The 22,297-nt window shown below is 36.9% G+C and overlaps 1 protein-coding gene across 4 annotated transcripts in view; it reads right to left on the bottom strand.

The window, feature by feature from the left end:
- Positions 1–829: 829 nt before the first annotated feature.
- HS2ST1 (heparan sulfate 2-O-sulfotransferase 1) overlaps positions 830–22,297 on the bottom strand; it is a 187,250-nt gene continuing 165,782 nt past the window's right edge. Inside the window, exons 4-7 of one of the 4 annotated variants that reach the window (XM_060024917.1) lie at positions 21,899–22,037; positions 9,293–9,390; positions 6,945–7,102; positions 830–5,760 (exon numbers count right to left, since the gene is read on the bottom strand). In XM_060024917.1, the coding sequence (XP_059880900.1) occupies positions 5,531–5,760; positions 6,945–7,102; positions 9,293–9,390; positions 21,899–22,037 (625 nt within the window). In that variant the 3' untranslated portion in view covers positions 830–5,530. Of the gene's footprint in view, positions 5,761–6,847; positions 7,103–9,288; positions 9,391–21,898; positions 22,038–22,297 lie in introns of those variants that run through there. The other 3 variants (XM_060024927.1, XM_069541202.1, XM_069541203.1) reach the window with 3 other exon arrangements.

Here is a 22,297-nt window from a genome sequence, read left to right as displayed (position 1 = left end):
TATTTATAAAAACATCTTCTCTAAAGTGACAACCAGTATTCAGCAGGGTCAGAAGGGCAGGTCACCTTCCTGACAATAGTCTAACCCAGCCTATAAAAGCTACCAGTTATTAGTCTACCCTGGGCCAGCACTTTGCATCTACCTTGTCCAACCTTTACAAGGATACTGTTCTCTCCACTGACTGAAGTCACACTGCTAAATGCAGGTCCATTTGACTCTCAAATCCGTGCTCTCTGTTCTGCCTCTGTGGGTACAGACCAAATTCCCTGTTTAGACACTGTACCACTGAACTGGTATTTTATTCAACCCAATATCATACGATGCTTGCTTAGAACAATGAGTCAGTGGCTGAGAACTGGAAATCTATGTTAATTGAGAGTTTCTCCTTTAAGGGTGAAAAGCATAATTATCAGAAATGTGTATTCTCAAAGAAATATTATGGACGTGTCTAAACTGTGCAATAAATGTTAATCAGATTAACTTTTTTCTTTCCAATTTCCTTTTTATTCTAAGTTGATAGCCCTTTCCTCATTTCCTTTTTAATTCTAATTAAGAGTATATCCTAAGTATACCTTGTAAATCTTCTATCTGAAATTTCACTGCCAATGGTGAAGTACAAAGCAAAAAGCAGCAAAGGCCTGTCAGTCTGCAAGTCACAAATATGCCAGAAAACCACGACAGACCAGTGATGATGCGTACCTTTCTGGTGGCAGTGATATCTGAGGGTTAAGTTGATGACGCTGAACACTGAGTCCACTTGGAAAACATCCTTCAGCGTCAAGGCTGCGGAAGAAAATATTAAAACAGGACACCAAACCATTTTTGCCCTTCCCACTGAGTGTTTATTTTATAGCTTTTGCATCAGGTAATCAATTGAAACACTTCAACAACAGAAAGCTGGCAGAATGTTAAGGAAAAGGAGTGATTATCTCTCCAACAGATGTGACAAAATGGTTTCAAGTTGGAAACAGTATTGCATAAATGAATCAACTGAACAGGGGAAGGGGAGAGAAGAGAAAGCAGAGACACAGAAAGGAGTGAGCATCTTCCAACATGGATTGTGAGGAAAAAAGGCACTCTTCAGCTGTCTGTGTACTTATAAAATAAAAGTCAAAATATACAATCCATGTTTGTCAAAATTCCATTTGACACTGCTTTAGAGATGCTCATACACCTGACTCTCAATAGAAAGCTAAAGAAGCTGTCTGAAAAATAAGACAGCACCAGTGTGTCTAAACCATAGGCTTACCAGTGATGCGTTTTAAAGAGATCATCACCATCAGGGTCCTTTTATAAATAGTACTGGAAAGGTCACAAAGCTGCATGAACTTAAACTGTAGAATAATCTAACTGATCGCCCGTTTCATTCTTTAAAATTCCCACTCCAGGAAATCAGAAAGCGAGCTCCACTCCAGAGGAGCTGAATTGGCAGTGCATCTGAAACAGGGTTGCTTTTTCCCTCAAAAGGCTGCCTGAGCAGCAGTTTAGTTGGCATCATCCAGCAGCTTTGCATAGCATAAAGGGATGCAAAAATTTAACAGCAATTGCCTTGCTTCCTCTCAAAGCAAATAGCACTAATTTATGAAGAGTCAAATTGTCAACTCATGAAGTAGAAGCACCTGGGCCTCTTAAAGACAAACTTCATAAAAGGTTACAATACCGGGTGCTTCTCATAATAAAGGATTCTAGGACCGTAGGTGTGTTTGAGAATGATCAATGGGAAAACCCAGAGATGGTTTACACAGATGTTCTCTATGTAGAATTTGAATGTAAATTAAAATACCAGCTATGCATTTGGGAACCAGCCTTTAGTTAAATTCTTTAGAGCTTTTAGAATTTTTATTTCATTTTATTAGAAAAAGAGAATCATTGTCTACAAACTATCTTCTTTCTAACTATGCAAATACAATGAGCAAATCATCTGCAATATCAAAATACTGTTTGTAAATCACTGATGGCACAAACAATTTTAGGAATCTCTGATAGGACATAATATTGAGAAAGAGCAACAGTGGACTTCAAATTATAGGCATTAATTGAATTTTAAGAATAAAAAATAAAATGCAAAGTTTAGAAGTCAGTAAGTTTTTCTCTGATTTTCAGTAATTTAAATCCAATCATCAGGAATTCAGAATCACCCAATATGTTCAAAGTTGCACAAATGCGTATGGATGATAGAAAAGTAATCCCCATGCAATATTTTAAGTGTTGCTATCAGATATATTTAAGTGATACTTTACAGATTAAAGTTGGGTAAAATCAAAATATATCCTCCCCATTACATTTTAAAACAGTCACAGTAATTTATCAACAGTTGCCATTTCACAGCAATTAGAAAATAGGAGTTGATGCAAGTTGAACAAAAAGGTACTTTTTCCTCTTTTAGGAAATAAACATATATAGATATATATATGTACACATACACATATAACATTATCTTTTAAAATTCAAAGTGGTTAATTTGCTTTTGTATTATAAAAAAAAAAATTTTCCCTATGTTCAAAATACTGAAAAAGCACAAAGGCTGAAAAAAGAAAACCACATTTGCCACTTTAAAAAAATACATTATTGTCTCAGTGGTTCTATTTATTCGATTATAAAGTTAGGTATTATAAGGACTCTGCACTTGTCAGATTCCTAGGACTGTACTGGACCACATGGAATTAAATCTAACCCTCAGTCTCCAGGAAGGATACTTTTAACCCACCCTAAAAGATGATAGCATAAATGCCCCTATTCTGAACTGTTAAACCGGGAAAGAAAACACGCCCACCTGGAAACAATCGAAGTCGTCAAAGTTTATGAAACCGTGGGAGAGACTGCCTGAATCAGAAAGCTGTTCTTTGGATAGAAGTTAGTTTTTGGAAGTATATAAACTCTTTTAGGCCACTAGAGTACAGATTCAAAAGTGATTTCTCCATAAATAATAATCTGTTACAGGGGTTTGTAAAGTACAACTCATGGTCCATATCTGGCATGTCACCTGTTTCAGTAATAAAGTTTTATTGGGACACAGCCATGCTCATTCATTTATGTGTTGTCTATGACTGCTTTTGTACTAGTATGGCAGAGTTGAGTAGTTGTAATGGAGACCAATGGTGTGCAAAGCCTAAAATAGTATTTACTCTCTGAACCTTTATAGGAAAAGTTCACTGACCCCAGATCTAGTGCACTATGTGCTACTCTAGTTACCTAAAAGAGCTGATGCACCTCAAGGGGATTTTAGCTGGACTCCAAGAATAACCCGCATACTAGGGTTCCTTAGCAGACAAACGTCAGATGCCCCATCCTGAGGTGGTGCTTTACTTTGGGCAAGGAAATCATCTGTATATATTCTCAACAAATACCTATAAAAGGTATTAAATACACCAAAAAGAATGCCAAGTAAGAAAAGTATGCCTGTTGATATTCCCTTAATATTGTCCTATTATTGGGGGGAAAGGGTGCTACAATGACTCTTTCTGTAAACTTCCTTCAGCTTTTCTTTAAATTTGTCTATAAATGTCTTTTGATAAGTAGCGCTCCCTCCTCCTTCTATGCAATTAATAACCTTTAAAGCCACCTGACTAAAATGCTTACATAGTTTGGTGAGGCCTTGTTCGGGGATATTTATTTAAACTAAACATATTAAAGATTACCCTTTTAGAAAATGTTTCTAAAATTCTTTATCTCTGCTCCTCTAAGAAGTGGAAGAAGGTAAAGAATGCACAGGGAGATCAAACTCTGCAAAGTATACCTTAAAAACCAGAGGTATAAAATAGCTACCCTTTCTGAACGGTAATGTAAAATAAAAACAGAAAAATCTTCCAAATTTGAAGAGCAAATTTTCCCCTTGCCCTGAGTCAGCTAATGAAATCTTTTTTCAAACAGGGAACCTCCTGAACTCAAGCAGCTGCTCAGGAAACTGTAAGAGTTCACAGGTGTTTCAATATTTCAATAGTTGTTGAAACAGGGAAGATAAAACACTGAGAAGAGATTTATTAGACACAAATTTATATCAAGAGATTAACTGTTTTTTCAACCAGCTTATAGGTGGACTCTTCTCCTTTGTTAAAAAATGAGTGGTATGAAACTATATGTTAAAGATGTTTCCATAATACCTTACGTTTATATAGCGCCTTACAGTTTCAAAGTGCTTTCACATGCCATCTCATTTAATCCTCACAACACCCCTGTGAGGTAGGTAGGACAGGTATTATCATCCTCACTGCAGGATGAGGAAACTGAGGCAGAGAGCGATTAAGTGACTTGCCCAAGATCACACAGCTGGTAAGTGGCAGAGCCAGGACAAGAAATCAAGTTTTCTGACTCCTCATCCAGTACTCTTTCCACTATAACTACTGCCCCCAATTATGAATAATGTACTGTGTATCAAAATTGAAAGGTTATTGAAGTTCACTGCAGTGATGTCTTAACAGTAAAGTTAAATGAAAAATACAAGAACAGTAGGTCTGATGGTTTTACCTGACATAATAAAATTGGTGCAAAACCACTTTTTGTCTAATTACTTATAATCTTTTGGTCCAAATACATAAAATATGCAATATTTACAGCATTTTCCAATTTTTTTCGTAAATGCAATGCTTTAAAACACATTATAAAGCACCTTAGTAAAAATAGTCTACAAGTAAAAGTACAGAAGAAGTAGGAAAATCTACCCATACCACAGCTCACTAAATGGAGTTATAATATGGACTCACCAATACCTCAGTTTACACCTTTACAAATAACCCATGGAGAAACAAATACTAAACTTACTTTTTTGATATTAATGTGTGGAAGCCTTAACCAAAACTTCAGGCAATGTCAACATTCTTTGAAGTGTTTCCCCAATCTTAGATACTGGGGAGACAGGAATGAGAAATACTGCTTTGATTCTTTTTACAGTATTAATAATGGTTTAAATTGATTTTTAACACTAATCATCATTTTTTTAAGAAAATTAAAATGACCTACATAAATATGGGCAGTTCCAACTACAGCAGATACAGTCTTAGCAAACGTGATCAAACATTTCAGTAAATTTCATGGGACGTGATTCACAGAAACAAAGTACACACCGCCAAACAGTTAATAACACTATCCAGTAGAGGTGTATAACCCAAACCTCCAGGTGAAGGTGGAAGTAGCAAACGGATTCATCTTCATTCATGGTTAGTTGAAAAAAAATGCTTTATCAAAAACAGAGTATCAGAACTTTTTCTGAAATTGTATTTCATTATTTAGCCTTCAATTAGACCTGCTATGTGTTTATTTTAGGTGATGTGTAGGTTTTGTTCAGGCAGGAGGTTATAACTCCCACCAAAATTTAACCAGAAAAAAAAAAAAAAAAAAAGGCTGAAACTTAAACTTCCTAGACCACTGACATGTCAGCCAGAATCTACTTCCTTGACGTCACTGTCTGTATCCTAACTCAGTTCAATACAAATTATCTTACACACCCATCAGCAATCCAAGTTGTGGAGCTGAGAACTAAGGTGAAGACAGGGTCAAAGTTGTAGTTCAAGAATCTAACTGCCACACTTTGTACTCAGTTCGATTTAGGGTAAATCTTTTCATAGAAAAAGTTCTGTGCAAGGATGTAGAGGTCTCCATCTTTTTCTCGTACAGCATGGGCTCTGATGAATTGGAACTGCTCTAGTGCAAACTCATAGAACTCATTCTCCATTTTCCAAATGTCAGATTGCTGTAGTTTTGCAATGGTTTGTTTAGTAGGGAGTTTCTTCTCTGTGGTTTTCCTAAGGTGAGATTTCTTTCCTACTTACAAAGGAAAAAGAGAAAAGGTAAATAAATTCTGAGAACACACAAAAGATCAATGCCTGTTTATTTGAAGAGACGGTTTAAGTTAATATGACACATGGAAGAGCATAATTGTTTTGTCTTAATATCATTCAGGCAAAAACAGTGCCCTAATCATACTAGAACTGTGATTTATTCCTTTGTAATGCAAATCCTTACCCTTGTTAAAGACTTAATGAGATGTCAAATAATAAAAGTAAGAATCGTGGACTTCCCTGGTGGCGCAGCGGTTGGGAATCCGCCTGCCAATGGAGGGGACACGGGTTTGAGCCCTGGTCCGGGAAGATCCCACATGTTGCAGAGCAACTAAGCCCGTGCGCCACAATTACTGAAGCCCGCGCACTGCAACGAAGAGCAGCCACCGCTCTCCGCAACTAGAGGAAGCCCGCGCACAGCAACGAACACCCAATGCAGCCAAAAATAAATAAATTTATTTTAAAAAAAAGTAAGAATGGCCACTTGGTAAAGTGTAGGCTGTCACCTTACATGCTGTATTCTCAAATGCTTGGTGCTCTGACTAGTTTGTTTTTAAAGACATGATAAAATACCTATTTTCAAACTTAGTGCTGATTTTTCATAACCTATTCTCTATACCTATGTGTTAAAAGCTAGGGCACATGCATACTCCAGGAAAAGAGTTCCTCTGATTGTATCTTACCAAAGAACAGAAAAAAAAAATCAGAATTAGATTGGACCAGCACGGTCACTTTCAGATATGTAATACTGTCACAGCTGCTGAAGCATTCCTTTAGGAGCACTGTGACATAGCACAGGATCATTACCAATGTGACTCAGTCTCTCCATCCTACCCCTACCTAAATAGCACTAGACATGTCTAAAGGGTGGAATGTATGGCTGGCACTACTGAATATCACACATTTCTAAGGCTGGCCCTGTAGTTTGTATCTTTCCACTATACCTACAATGCCTTTTAATTATAATCTCGTGCATGTTTATTCATTACACAAATATTTAATGAATACCATCTGTGTGCCATGTACTGTTTTGTATTGAAAATGGTGAATAGAAACAGACAATATACTTGCCTTTCTGGAGTTTTATTCAACAAACTTCAAATCACACATATTTTGCAAGTGGCAAACAAAGTTAAGGACAGCTTGAGAAAGAAACCCATCCTTATATACCTGTACGATAGAGCTCTGTAGCACCCCTGAAGAACCGGGGCAAAGCTGCCTCCAATAACATGATAAAATCTTCAAGCTCTTCAGTAACTCCCACCAGAAAGTACTCATTAACTAGGTTATATTTGGCTTGATCCATAGCCCACCTGCTTCCTACATTCCTAAAACCAAAAAAAAGGAATAAAAAAATTGATTGTGAAATCTGCTAAATACTTTTGATGCCTTTGACTCTGTATATTATGGAAAAAACAGATAAACACATGTCCATCCAAAGCCTTAATGCCCTTTTATTAATGTCCTTTGGGAGGCACACCTGTTTCTAATTTCCTTTGCCTCTGCCCCCAGTTTCTGCTCAACTACGCAGGGCTAACTCAGATTTTAGTAGAGGACACTTAATATGAACAGTTAAGAAATGTGTATACATATCCTCCCATCTGATTTAGTATGAGTGCATTTAATTTTTGTTAACTACAGTTGTCCCTTGAACAACATGGGTTTGACCTGCACAAATATCTTTCAATAGTAGATACTACAACACTATATGGACCATGGTTGGTTGAATCTGCAGATCAAAGGAACCGTGGATACAAAGAACCAACTATAAATTATACCGCGATTAACCCCCACCTTGTTCCAGGGTCAACTGTACTCTAAACTTCGTTCATTTTAAGAGCTCTCTAGGAAGGTCTGATCAATTTTGTGTAGTGATTATTTTCATTTAATTTATGAGTTTAGGTTTTTCTGATATTTCTTAAAAACAGAAATAGGATAAGAAATGGCTCTGCTAAGAATCTTTTTATTTTTCACGTTTTTAGCTAATGGCTGTTAATAGAGGTTTGGCCCTAAAAAACTATGCCTTTGGGTTCTTTTTAGCACTGACATTCCCTAACCCTAATGCCAAGTTCTGCCTTTAAGCAGTGTGACATTGAGCTGATGACTTCACCTTTCTGAGCTTGTTTTCTCAGCCATTAAAAAGCTGGTGTGGGTGGTAGGAAGCTGGGGAAGCAAACGAGTTGATTTCTCAGGTGCCTCCCAGTTCTATGAATCGAGGAGGCATACTAAAGAAGTGTGATTAAAATCTCCTCAGTAATGCCCAATGGAGAGATATACTCTCTATTGCTCTAAGGTAGGGGTGGCAACCTTTCCTCTAAAGAGCCAGAGAGTAAAGCCGGAGATGGGTCTGCAGGTCATATGGTCTCGGTCACTTGGTTACTTAACCCTGCTCTTGCAGTGTGAAAACAGCTACAGACACTAAGTAAATAAATAGATGTGGTTGTCTTCCAGTAAAACTATTTATAAAAACAGGTGATGGGCCAAATTTGGTGTCCGGGTTGTAATCTACTGATCCCTGTTGCAAGGAAATGATTAAAAATTGAGAAGACATTCTTTCTAAGCTTACAATTCTTACATTATTACAGTTGATCTTTGAACAACACAAGCGTTTAGGGGTGCCAACCAGACCCGATCCCCCATTCCCCACTTGAAAATCTGCATATAACTTTACAGTCAGCCCGCCATATCCCCAGCTCCACATCCGAGGATTCAGCCAACCACGGATCATGCAGTACTGTAATACATCTTTATTTAAAAAAATCTGCATTTCAGTGGACCCGCGAAGTTCAAACCTGTGCTGTTCAGAGGGTCAATTGTATTATGCGTTGATACAATCTATTGAGTAGGGCCTTAAGGTTCTCAGTAATCTAATACTATATCTCAAATAATGATGGAAAGAACAGAAGGCATTCCTTATATCGCTCATGGTTTTAAGGAAGCTACTAACTTTGAATGTGTTCCTGTTTTTTTCTACTTTTCCTATTAAAATGATTGATTAGAACAAATACGTACCATTATTTTTTTAAACTGAAAACTCAGCACATTCTGAGGAAATAAACTCTATTAAAGATAAAATATCTTTATTTTACCTTGGCTTCTCTCAAAGTCAAATCAGTTTAACAGTAAATCCAGGTGAATAATTTACCCACTAAGCCTCTTCTTGATCTAAAATGGATGGCTCAAACAATAAGCTTAGGAGAAAATGAGGTTTATGAAAGGACCCCTGACCTCTAATTAAGACCACTGCTAGAACATAGCAAGACACATAACATCAAAAACAAAAAAAATTAAAAACCAGCATCTGAGAAATCATTGCAAGCATGTTTTACATGAAGAATCTTTTTAATGCACTTAAAGGTAACTAAAAACTAGGTATTACTTAATTACATGTTATTTTTGGTCTGGTCTTTCACGAACTTCCTTACACCTAGTCCTTGACTAACACACTCACCCTTGTGAAATGCAGATTATAGAGATAATAGATAGATTACTGATTGAAGCTAGCTTTATCTCCCTACCAGCATTCCGAGCTGTGGCCACAGAAGAATGGGATTTGAAGCCAGAGCTTCTCCGGAGCACAGTCTGAGCCGCCCTCAGCTACACATTCATCAAAGGTCTGGAAAAAAGACAAAGCAGCACATGTGAGCCATAAACCCGAGTCTCACCTACCAAGTATCTTAATGTGGTAAGTTATTAAATAAATGGCAGTGGATGGGACGAGTAGTGAATTAAAGTGATAGGTTACAAAAACATACTTGAGATACTGAGCAAAGTCAAACATGGGTTGTTCTCACATCGTTGTTTTATACCAGTGTTTATAAGAATTCTTCTACTATATGAATGGAACATCCCCCAGATAACAACTTATCCTTGAAATTAAGTACTGGTTTATGTTGAATTTGTGTATTTATATTTTCTATCCCCTTACCAAAGTAAATTAAATAAAAACAAGGTTAAAGATAGTCTTTGTGAAACAATTATTTGAAAAGAATATAAAGTAGGACTACACTTAAGTCTTTTCCCCTTTTCTCATTAAAACAAACAAAAAAATCATTGTACAAAGCAAAAGTGACCCTGGATACTTATGACTTGCATGCCCTCCTCTCCAAATGCATCTGACTAAATTAATTAAAAGGGCAAGAGACTCACAGGTTATGGATCTAAAATTAAATCAACTTCACTTTCTTTAGTACTTACTGTCTGTCACAGGCATTTTTACAGTAGGCATTATCTATTTGAAATGATATTAAGATGCCAGAGAACAAACTTAAGAGCTCAGGCTGTTGGAGTAGACATCTATAAATACCACCTGTTATTTCTGAGAAGAGGGGGTATGTAAAAGTAGAAAGAGAACGCATCCAGAGTCCAGACTCCTGAGTTTCTAGAACCATGTGTGACTCTATCTTGAGTAAGTCTTTATGGCCTCCAAACCTCACTTTCTAATCTATAAAATTAGATAAAATTTTATAGATAAAATTAGATAAATTCAAAGGTCCATTTCAACCAAAAATCCAGTAAGAATAGGACCCCCAACCCTTAGATCTGACTATGGCTAGAGGTATAGTGGAATAATTATCTTTATTCTGGCAACATGTAAGAGGCAACAGCAAACTGCAGCCCACAATTGATTTGCCCATTTCTTTTACAGATGACCTTCACCATGATATAGGAAAAAGATTTATGACTTGTGTTTGAATCTTGAACCCAGAAAAACTTAAGTTCTGTGTTAGTTTCCTCATATGAAAAAGGTGGATATTATCTTACTTTGAGGAAGAAATAAAATCATGGATCTAAAAGAAGCTACCACAAAGAGTGGTTCACTGTAGGCACTCAATAAATGGGATGTGTCTACATCTGTCTTTCTCTCCCCACCTCTCCTCCCTAATAGTCAAATACAATGTTCTGTTGGTTCTTGTTCTCCTTGACATCCACAGTGTTGTCTACTTCTTTGAACACTCCCCTTTTTGGCTTTTTGTGGGTTCTCTGTACCTTTCTGAATGTACTATCACTATCTTCTTTTAAGGCATGTTTTGGTCCTTCTACCAAGTATGGAAACTCAGCTGTCTTCTCTTTACCCACTCCCTTCCTTAGCTTATTCACACTTCCTTGGCTTCATTTATAATTTCTAGGCAAAAGACTTCCAAATTTGTACCCCCAGATCCATCACCTCTTACCTATATTCTGATACCTAGTATGCCTTTAGATTTGAATTTCCAGTATTACCTCATATTCAATATTTCTGGCAATAGGATGACATTGCCCCTTGTAATTCAGACTCAAGATCTCAGCACATTTCTTTATTTTTCCTCTCCCTCACTTAACATCCTTGAGGTAATGTCCTTCCAATGCATCTTTTTTTTTTTTTTTTTTTTTCCCAATCTTCCATCAGGATCTTACCATGTCATGTCTCCATTCTTACAATCACTTCCTAATTGGGCTCCCTTCCCTCCCTTCCTTCAATCTGCTCTTAGACTACCAGATTAGTCTAAGTAGTCACTTCTAACATCCTCTACTCAGAGAACTTCAATAGCTTCCAATATCTTTTTAAAAAGAGAAATACAAACTCTTTATCATGGCTTTAAAGAATCCTTCATAATCTGACCTCAGTGTGCAAGTCTAGCCTTATCTCCATGTATAACTTCCATCTTTACCAGATTAACCTGTTTTACAGTTTCTCAAGCATGTCATATGGACCTGCAAATCCATATATTTTGCTGACTACATTTTCTTCCTCTGAAAGTGCTTCCCTCCACCAATCTAGTTTACATGAAGACTATCTTTCCAATGACTACTCTGGCCTAAAGTCACTCATTTTTTTTTAACTCATATAAATGAATTAAATACTGCCTTGTAATAGCCAGCTCTTAGGATCCAAGTATGTTATTTATATATACATCTTTATTTAAAGAACTTGCTCCATGTACTTTGGAAAAAAAAATTGTATTATGTTCTCTCCTGAACTATAGAAAACACTTATCGGAGGGATCATGGAGTATAGTATGCATTTGTGTCCTCCACAGCATACAATATCTTGCTATACCAACTGTTTGCACAATCATTGTGTCCTCCATAGCATACAATACATTGTTATACCAACTGTCTGCATAATCAATATTTGTAAATGGCTGGAAAGACTGCACTTTGCAGATTTTGCATGAGCATTAAAGGTACAATTCTAGTTGAGATGAAGACAGGGGCAGTAAAATTTTTTCATGAAGCATTTTGACAGTTCCTTAGAGTTCTCTCAAATTCTCTTAGGATTTCTCCCCCACCCCCCAATGTATACACACACACACACACACACACACATACACACATCCATATCAATCTATCTATTTTTTTAAGTGAAAACATCTCAGTTTACACTTAACAATCAACCCCATCTCAATGGCCATTACAGTATGTCTGAAATTTACTAGATGGTCTGATTTAGATTTGCTGGTCTAAGTCACTTTCTAAAAAGTGGTTTTACTATCATTTATGCCACCTCGCAGCTCATAAAAAGAAAACAACCTATGTATCTATCTCTACCGTATCTCAGGTTCCAATAAACCCAGTGGTGATATATCAGAAGGTTTCTGATTTCACGCCTAATCAGTTTCAAACAAATCCTAAATCACAGTACAGTGCTTCTGAAGTTCAGAAGAGGTACTCTGCTTCATTATACCTTCATCTGAATAGAGTATCAGATGAAAAAGAAATGAATTACTAAGGTGATTGTGAGTGAACTCATAAACTGTACCACCACTGTGTGTGTGTATGTGTGCGTGTAAGATTCAAAGACAAAAAGATTTTGCTTAAATGTGTTGGGTTGGCCAAAAGGTTTGTTCGTTTTTTTCTGTAAGATGGCTCTAGTAGTGCTTAGTTGTCTTTAACTTCATTCGAAACAATTTTGTTAAATTGTATTGTGACAGCTGTCATATCAGCGTGCATTTTTAAAAAACATCAAAATTGGTGAATTTTTGTGTAGTCATTTTAATATTGAAGATGGAAGAAAAAAGCAACATTTTTGGCATATTATGCTTTATTATTTCAAGAAAGGTAAAAATGCAACTGAAACGCAAAAAAAAAAAAATTTGTGCAGTGTATGGAGAAGGTGCTGTGACTGATCGAATGTGTCCAAAGTGGTTTGCGAAGTTTCATGCTGGAGATTTCTCGCTGGACAGTGCTCCACGGTCAGGTAGACCAGTTGAAGTTGATAGTGATCAAATCGAGACATTAATTGAGAACAATCAAGGTTATACCACGTGGGAGATAGCCGACATATTCAAAATATCCAAACCAAGCGCTGAAAATCATTTGCACCAGCTTGGTTATGTGAATCGCTTCGATGTGAGGGTTCCACATAAGTTAAGCGAAAAAAACCTTCTTGACTATATTTCCTCATGCTATTCGGTACTTAAACGTAACAAAAATGTTCTGTTTTTAAAACAAATTGTGGTGGGCGATGAAAAGTGAATACTGTACAATAATATGGAACGGAAGAGTTCGTGGGGCAAGTGAAATGAACCACCATCCACCTCACCAAAGGCCGGTCTTCATCCAAAGAAGGTGATGTGTATATGGTGGGATGGAAGGGAGTCCTTTATTATGAGCTCCTTTCGGAACACCAAACAATTAATTCCAACAAGTACTGCTCCCAATTAGACCAACTGAAAGCAGCGCTCGACGAAAAGCGTCTGGAATTAGTCAACAGAAGACACATAATCTTCCATCAGAATACCGCAGGGCCACATGTTTCTTTGATGACCAGGCAAAAAACTGTTACAGCTTGGCTGGGAAGTTCTGATTCATCCACCGTATTCACCACACATTGCACCTTTGGATTCCCATTTATTCCGGTCTTTACAAAATTCTCTTAATGCAAAAAATTTCAATTCCCTGGAAGACTGTAAAAGGCACCTAGAACAGTTCTTTAAAAAGTTTTGGGAAGATGGAATTATGAAGTTGCCTGAAAAATGGCAGAAGGTAGTGGAAAAAAATGGTGAATACATTGTTCAATAAAGTTCTCAATGAAAATGAAAAATGTGTCTAATATTTTTACTTAAAAACCGAAGGAACTTTTTGGCCAATCCAATAAGAAAATAGGACAGTGAAAGAGGCTGCAGTATTAAAAGTTTCCATAGAGTCACTATACGGAAAATTTTGGAAATTTAAATATCCACTATTGGAATTAAAACTGGTTAATGAATGAACATGCAGGATGGCTATTTTGACCCAAGTTCTCTAGTTAGCCAACTCCTTCTTCCTGTGTTCTAAAATACTAAAAGTATTTTAGTATTTCAAACAAAATCTGTAGATAATCTTCAAGTTTATTTTGGCCAGTAGTTTAAAATCTGCTGGCCTACTCTGGCAGTATAAGAGTTACCACCAAAATCCGTTCTTCCCTTCTTCCACAGTCATAGAGTTTAGCCTCTCTTGCAGTTAGGTATGGCCATATGACTAAGTTCTTGCCAGGAGACTGGGGGCAGAAGTGATGTGAGCAAGTTCTGGGTCACTTGGTTAAAAGGAAATTGGTGGGCCTCTAACTTCCCTCCTTCCCATGAGCTGGAAGGCAGATGTCGTGGTGACCCAAATTAAACCGAGCACATAAGGGCAAGCCCCTGAAGGGTAGCAGAGTAACAATATGGCAGGAACGCAGCTCCCTGAATGACTGTGTGCAGCAAAGCTGCTCTAAAATCCTGGGCCCCTCACCTTTAGGCTTTTATGTATGACAGAAAAAAATCTACCTAAGCATTTTAATTTCTTTGTTTCAGAAGCATCTACCCTAATTCACCTACCAAACATTTTATTAGATAATATAAAAGTGGAAAAATAGTTTGGGTTTTGCCTCCTTTGTAGTTCCTTCTTATCATTTGGCAAAGGTGTTTCACTCCTATCAACTTAAAAGAAACAGCCCAAAGACAGGCCATAGCAAGGAAGATGTAAAGAAAAAAAAAACAAATACAAATAATCAAAAATTGGCGAACATACATGATTGTGCTAGATCTTAATGTAAAACAGAAATTCTCCTTTTTCTATCTTTTTAAAAATTTTTTTCATACTTTATTTTTTATTTTATTTATTTATTATTATTTTTGGCTGCATTGGGTCTTCGTTGCTGCACGCGGGCCTTCTCTAGTTGCAGCAAGCGGGGGCTACTCTTCATTGCGGTGGGCGGGCTTCTCTCATCGCGGTGGCTTCTCTTGTTGCAGAGCACAGGCTCTAGGCGCAAGGGCTTCAGTAGCTGTGGCACACGGGCTCAGAAGTTGTGGCACACGGGCTCAGTAGCTGTGGCTCGCGGGCTCTAGAGCGCAGACTCAGTAGTTGTGGTGCACGGGCTTAGCTGCTCCGCAGCATCCTTCCTGGACCAGGGCTCAAACCCCTGTTCCCTGCATTGGCAGGCAGATTCTTAACCACTGTGCCACCAGGGAAGTCCCTCCTTTTTCTTTATAAATATGTGATGCATAAAGTAAACCAAGCATTTCCTAGTGAGTGAAATCAAGTTAACGAAACTCAATACCATCTTGACCACATACAGCTCAATGAATCAATCCACTGGCGTCTTAATCAAGATGAACTTCTCCACTGACTCCAACAGTGACATCAGCCCTTGGGCTTCTCTACTCACAGCACAGGAGACGATTGTCAATCAAATGCTGCCCACCAGAACTTTCCCACTCATTTGCTAACTTCTATTCACTTTCTCCTGAACATTCTGACCACATTTCAGAAATAGAATTTTCTATAAATAAATGTTTTACTCTTATAAAATTTCTTCTTAAAATAAAAAGCAAAAACAAAACTCAGTTCAGTACACCAAAGAAACAAAAAGTTATGATCAGCTATTTCACTTAAACACCATCTATGCTTAGAAAGAGCAATTCTTTGTGAACTACATACAAATGTTTTTAAAAGCAGGAAATATCAAAATATTCTTTAGACTATTTAGATTATTAGTTTAAATTCCTAGAATTGTAGGTTAAAATAAACAAAATTTGATGCTTGATAGTGATGGCAATTATATTTACATTCAAACCCTTTTCTACAAATGACCTTGCTTCATATTTTATACAGAAAACTGAAGCTGAGAGTGAGCTCCCTTGATTCCTGCTTAGATAAAAGCTTATCTGCAGCCCCTACTGCCCTTATCTGTAAAAAAGTATTTCCTCCTATCTTTAAATACCCTTTCTCACTCCCTTCTGAGACCCTGCTTCACCAATTTTTCTCCAGTTTTTCCATCAAAACCCCTTGCTCTCTTCAGGTATATTAATATGCCCAAGTATCTGTCGCCTTTAGTAAAACATTTCTCATGTTTTTTGCTCCCTTCAAAGCCAAACTTCTATTTCAAGAGTAGTCTTTCCTCTCAGTCTTAACTTCTCACGGTTACTCCTCAACCTTTTGGATTCCACATAAACACCTTCTCTGACCTCCCCATTGACAAGTCTAAGGGAAAGTTTTAAATTCTCAATTCACTAACCTCTTGGTGATTGAAATGATTTTTCCATGCATTTCAAGGACTCGCCAGGTTTGTCTTCTGATTCTCCAACCTCAGTCTTCTTGGTGTGCTTCCCTCCCTTTGCCTACTCCTTAAATGTTGTCATTCCCCAGAGCTACATATTTGCACCCCCTTTTCTTCTTCTTCTTTTTTCGTTTGGTCCTGTCTTCATACTCTGCATGTCTCCCAAGTGCAATTTCATTCAATCCCTTGTTTCAACTCCCACCTAATGCTGATGACTCCCAAATCTATGATTAAGTTCAGATTTATTTCTTGAGACACAAATACATTTCTAGTGGATATTTCCATCTGCTTATACATGACTAAAAATAATGTCCAATTTGAACTCATCATCTCTTTCTTCAGCTTCATTACAACGGACTTTTCTTTCCATTTTCTCTCTTTTGAACCACATATATAGTAGCTCGATCAGAAGCCTGGGAAGATGACAGGTCAAGGCTGACTCTGGATTGTACCTTTTACTGAGATAGAGAAACTGGTCTACAACAAAGAGTTATCAAACCTTTAAATATGAACTGCAAAGATATTATATTGCTTTCCTGTGGTGCTTTTTTTTTTTTTTTTTTTGCAGTACGTGGGCCTCTCACCGTTGTGGCCTCTCCCACTGCGGAGCACAGGCTCTGGACGCGCAGGCTCAGCGGCCATGGCCCACGGGCCCAGCCGCTCTGCGGCATGTGGGATCTTCCTGGACTGGGGCACGAACCCGTGTCCCCTGCATCGGCAGGCGGACTCTCAACCACTGCGCCTCCAGGGAAGACCTCCTGTGGTGCATTGTACATATAAAACACTTTGTAAGCAAACAGTAATAAGTTCTCAAATGCTTTTGTGTAAAATCCATGTTCAATAAGCAAACCACAGTCAGGGGATTATGAATTGCTAAGGACTACGGAAGCAGTATTTTGTAAGCCAGTAGTAGGATCAGGTAGTAGCTAAGTATGGAATTCTTCTAACCTCATTAATATCTTTTATAAACTAATACATATTTTTAGGTATAATATTCTGAATTCATTATAATTCCTACAGCTGTCAATAAGTCTAGTTAATTTAGAGTAAGAAATACGAAAAGCAAATTGGGGTAGGAATTGTGATCTCTGAGATCAATGAGTACTTCTTAAGCAAAAACTCATTCTCCTTTAGATTGTTATTTACAGCATGTAACTATACACTCTTTCCATAAGTATAACCCCCTTGGTGTTCTGCTAATAAAACAATAATTAATAAAAATGATTAATAACCTATAGGATAGTACAAAACTGAAATATTCATAAGATAAATATTTACATATTTAGAAAACGTGAGTGATGAGAATTATAGATGTAGTTATTTGGAAGCTGTAAGAAGGCCTATGCTGAAAGAAGGCCTGAGAGACAAACTATTCAAACTTGGGTATTTGGTTAATGTTTTCTCAAAATGAACAAAGTGGGTCTGCCACTTGAAAGAAAACAACTGACAGTCTTAGTAGCCCAGCGGTTCTCAACTGGCGCTGTTTTGACCTCCAGGTGACATCTGGCAATGTTTGGAGACCTTCTTCGTTCTCACACCTGGAGGGTGTAGGGGAGATGCTACTAGGTAGAGGTCAGAGATGCTGCTAAACGTCCTATAATGTGTAAGGCAGCCCTCACAACAAGGAATTCTCTGGCCAAAAGCAACAATAGTGTCAAGGTGGAGAAATCCTGTGGGTGCCAGTGATAAAAGCTAAGCTTTCAAACTAAAAAATATAAAAATTTAAATTTATTTCTACTTCATCTGTCACCATAAGCCTGACAGTTTCCCAATACTTACAGACTTTTCTGATGAGATAAGTGGTGACGTTAACGAATGTGAATTTTTGATATTGTATAATAAAATGTGCCAACACTTGGAAGATCCACGTAACTCAGTGAACTAATGTGTTCCAAATGACCAATACATGAGGTTAAAAAATTATGCTTGGTTAAAAAATCCATTCAAAGTATAAAATATATCAGTGGATTTTAATGCAGCAGAACATAAAAGGTTAACTGCTATGGTTTCAGATTCCACACTTCAATAAGTTTAAGAAACTACTACTAGTTAAGTTTTAGTGTAATATTAAAGAAGAATTTCCACAATTTTCTGAAAAGGCTATTAAAATACTGCCTTTTCTAGTTACATATCTGTGTAAAGCTGAATTTTCTTCATACACTTCACCAAAAGAATGTATTAAATAGACTGATTCAGCAGCAGATATGAAAATCCAGCTGTCTATATTATATTAAATCAGGTGTTTTAAAAATTTGCAAAAATGTAAAATGCCACTATTTATACCTTTTTCTGAAAATGGTTATTTGCATTAAAATATATTATTTATGTTACCATATTATGGTTTCCTACTGTTACTATTAAATTAGTTACTATTTTAAAAGTTTCTCAGTCAATTGGCAAATTTACTGATATTGGTAAATATGAACAGAAATAGATATAACCCACATAGATAAAAGCTCCTTGGCGGTCCTCAATAAAAAGAGTAAAAGGAGTTCTGAGACTAAAAAGTTTGAGAACCACTGATTTATATATTGTAGTTCTTGAATGCTGACCTTTGGATTACTAAATATCCCTATTTTCCAGGTATTGGGACAGAGATTAAATTATGCAAAACTCTAGGTATAAAGTTTGAAAAACAGAGTATTTGAAATCTCCCAAATAAAACAAATCTTATGTTCCTTACAAGATGAACTGAAAGCTATCACAGGCATATACATATGACTAAAATGGCTTTGAAATTATTGACAGTGTAAACCAGAAACTGGAAATGAAGCCATTGTAAGGTATTTCCAGCCTTAGCCTTTGCCATCATAGCCACTTTTTAATCCCTGTTATCTTCAAATACCCTGCCATCTTCCAAAGTGCTATATGCCACGAAGTCTTACCAACTTTACAGATATGAGTTTATTAAAGAAAACTCTTGCCAGTTAAAGATATTAAGGAATTATTTGCAATATAACAACTTTATTTAACTCATTAGGTGCCAGAATGTTACCAACATTTATGTCATGAGAAACAAACCAAATTATTAAAAACGTGTGTTTCAATGTTTCAAGACTGAAAAGGTCTATTTTGTCTATCACAAAACAAAGTAATTCTTTACTTTGATAAAGCATTTGAAGATGGCCCTGTCCCCGTGAGAATTAAGGTAATACAATAGTATTTTGCTGATGTTACTAATATTACATCTAAATAAACAGGTGTATTAATATGTATTTTATAATGACATAAAAAAAACAGACCAAGACCTATCATCATTAGGGTGAAGAATGGTTAAATCTCCAGGCTGGAGAGGGCATACCTACCTAAAGCTTTCAAAGATGAAAGGGAGACTACGTTAAAATATCTGCCTAGGTTTTTCTGTGAGCATTGAATATACAACTTTGGAACATCTCTCATACAAAAATATCGAGTGACATGTTGCTTTCCCTCCCTCCTTTTTCAAGGGTATAGAGAGGTTAAGACTGTGAGCTCTGGAATTGGAGTGCTTGGGTTTAAATTCCTGCACCACCATTTACTGGTAGTATAACACTGGGCAAGGTACTTAACCTTTCTGTGCCCCAGTTTCCTTATCTGTAAAATGGACACAACAACAGCAACTATCCCATAAAATTGTTGTACAGGCCACCTGAAAAAATACATAATATGTGACTTAAAACAGAGCTTGATAAACAAGAAGCACTCAATAGATGTGAGCTATTATTGTTGTTATATTAAGTATTATTGTTACCTAATTCCCTAAACTACATAGGATAGCAACCACAAAACCATGGTATCCAGGGCTGACGTGACATGACAGATGTAGGAACCTACGTGACTGTGAATCTTTTCCTTACCAACACTAACATTCCTTTAGTTGAAGGAGGGAGATGGATACTAACAATTACTGAGTAAGAGCTAGTATAAATGATAGGGCTAAAATTAAAAAAGAAAGTAGTTAGCATTGAAGTGAATTTAGAAATAACTAACAATAAATTTTGAAGTACTAGGTCACAAAAGGGTTATATTACAGATTTTACAAAATTTTACAGACACTCCATAATAATATAATTATATATATTTTTTCTAGAAGATTATATAATACTAAGAGATGAGTGGACGCTGGAAAAAAAGGGTACTGTTTGGATCAGTACCTTCTGTCTAAAGCCTTGAGACTAAGGAAAGAAATAGCGATTTCTAGAAAACATAAACAGGTAAATAAAACAAAAGAACCATTGCCTTCTCATGTGACAGAGGGCACATCCAACTTAGAAAAAAATTAATTGTTGGGTGTTAACTACTATAATACAGCAAGTATCTAGCATCACCATTACGCAACACTTTAGGTTTAAAAGGTGCAGAATTCCCTCACTGAGCCATTTGCTGAACGCTTACAGATGAACTAGGCACCGTACTCGTACTAGATATGGAGGAGACAAAGGTGAAGGAAATACAGCGCCTGCTTCAGGACGTTCACAGCCTTTTGGAGAAGACATATATGTAAACAAATAATTCAAGTACCACAAAATAAATATTTAAAAAATAGCGATTTGAATGGAGTGCTCTGGGAACTTTGAAAGGGACACGGCTCACTGCCAGAAAAGACTTTATGAAAGAGGTAACATTTGAGCTGGATCTTAAAGGTGAACAAAGAGTTTTCAGATTGAAGGAGAGACATTGTAAACATAGGGAACTACACGTGTGCAAAAGTATGAAGTAATAAGTCTGGAGGACGGTGACATTTCAGGTAAGGCACCCAGTGATGCACTGGGTGCCTGAGGCGAAAATGAGGCAGGAGAAGGAGGTCTCAGGCTATGTCAGACTGCGTCTCCTGTGCCTTGGGCAATCCTGTGAGCGACGAGGTCCCCGTAAAGGTATTCCACCAGAAAATTGACACAGTTTGGTTTCTTAGAAAAACAAGTCTGGGGCTACTCTGGAGGACGCACTTAAATAGAAGACAACTCAAATTGTAAGAACCCTGTTAAGCTATTATTCTCATCTTGCCTGAAAAAATAAGCTGCTTTAACAAAATAGTGTCCCTAAACAGATGAACAAAAATCAACGTAAACGGGCTTCCCTGGTGGCGCAGTGGTTGAGAGTCCGCCTGCCGATGCAGTGGACACGGGTTCGTGCCCCGGTCCGCGAAGATCTCACATGCCGCGGAGCGGCTGGGCCCGTGAGCCATGGCCGCTGAGCCTGCGCGTCCGGAGCCTGTGCTCCGCAACGGGAGAGGCCACAACAGTGAGAGGCCCACGTACCGCAAAAAAAAAAAAAAAAAAAAAAAATCAACGTAAACTGCCATCATCAAGGTTAAGAGAACCAAACTATGTACACAAATGTATCATATTAATGAGTTATTATAGTGATCTCATAGAAAATTATTAATAGGGCTATAATAAAACAAATATTCAGCTCCAGAACACAAGTCAAATATTTTTTAAAAGGACAAAATATTATATATACTCCAAAATATCAACTACAAAGTAGTTTTATTTTTACTTCTTCATACTTTTGGGCTCTTTTGAAATTTTCCACAATAAGCAAGGAATACATTTATAATCATTAATAAATTTTAAAAGCATTCACTGTTTATTGCATTTCATAAACAATTATCTTTATAAAAATTCTAAAACTAAAATATTACCTTTTTGTCCCCTTGTTTTCGTCTTCTTAACCCTGGTCTATAATCATCTCCAAATCTCAGAAAGTAATAGTAAGAAACTAGCCTCTCAATAGGATCCCTTATGACATTAATGTAAATTGGCTTCTTCTTCACACCAAATCTGAAATAGAGAAAAATTTAAAAGGTGACATCAACCCTTTCATTCTGTTTGGGGTGTCCTGAAATTGAAATTTGAGGTATTAATTCTATATGGAAAAAAACATGAGTTAATTAAATAAAATACAGTATGTGGAGATTAGAAAATATTTTAGGACTATACTACAATAAAGTAAATAAGAAATAAGAATTTTAAAATTACAGCTGAAGATAAAGGAGAGAAGGGAAAATTGAGTGACAAATAATTTTAAATTTTACTAGCAA

Source organism: Delphinus delphis, chromosome 1 (genome assembly GCF_949987515.2).
Source record: "Delphinus delphis chromosome 1, mDelDel1.2, whole genome shotgun sequence".
Classification (NCBI taxonomy): domain Eukaryota; kingdom Metazoa; phylum Chordata; class Mammalia; order Artiodactyla; family Delphinidae; genus Delphinus; species Delphinus delphis.
Note: the sequence above shows the minus strand (reverse complement) of the source record. Positions and strands in the feature narration are given on the sequence as shown.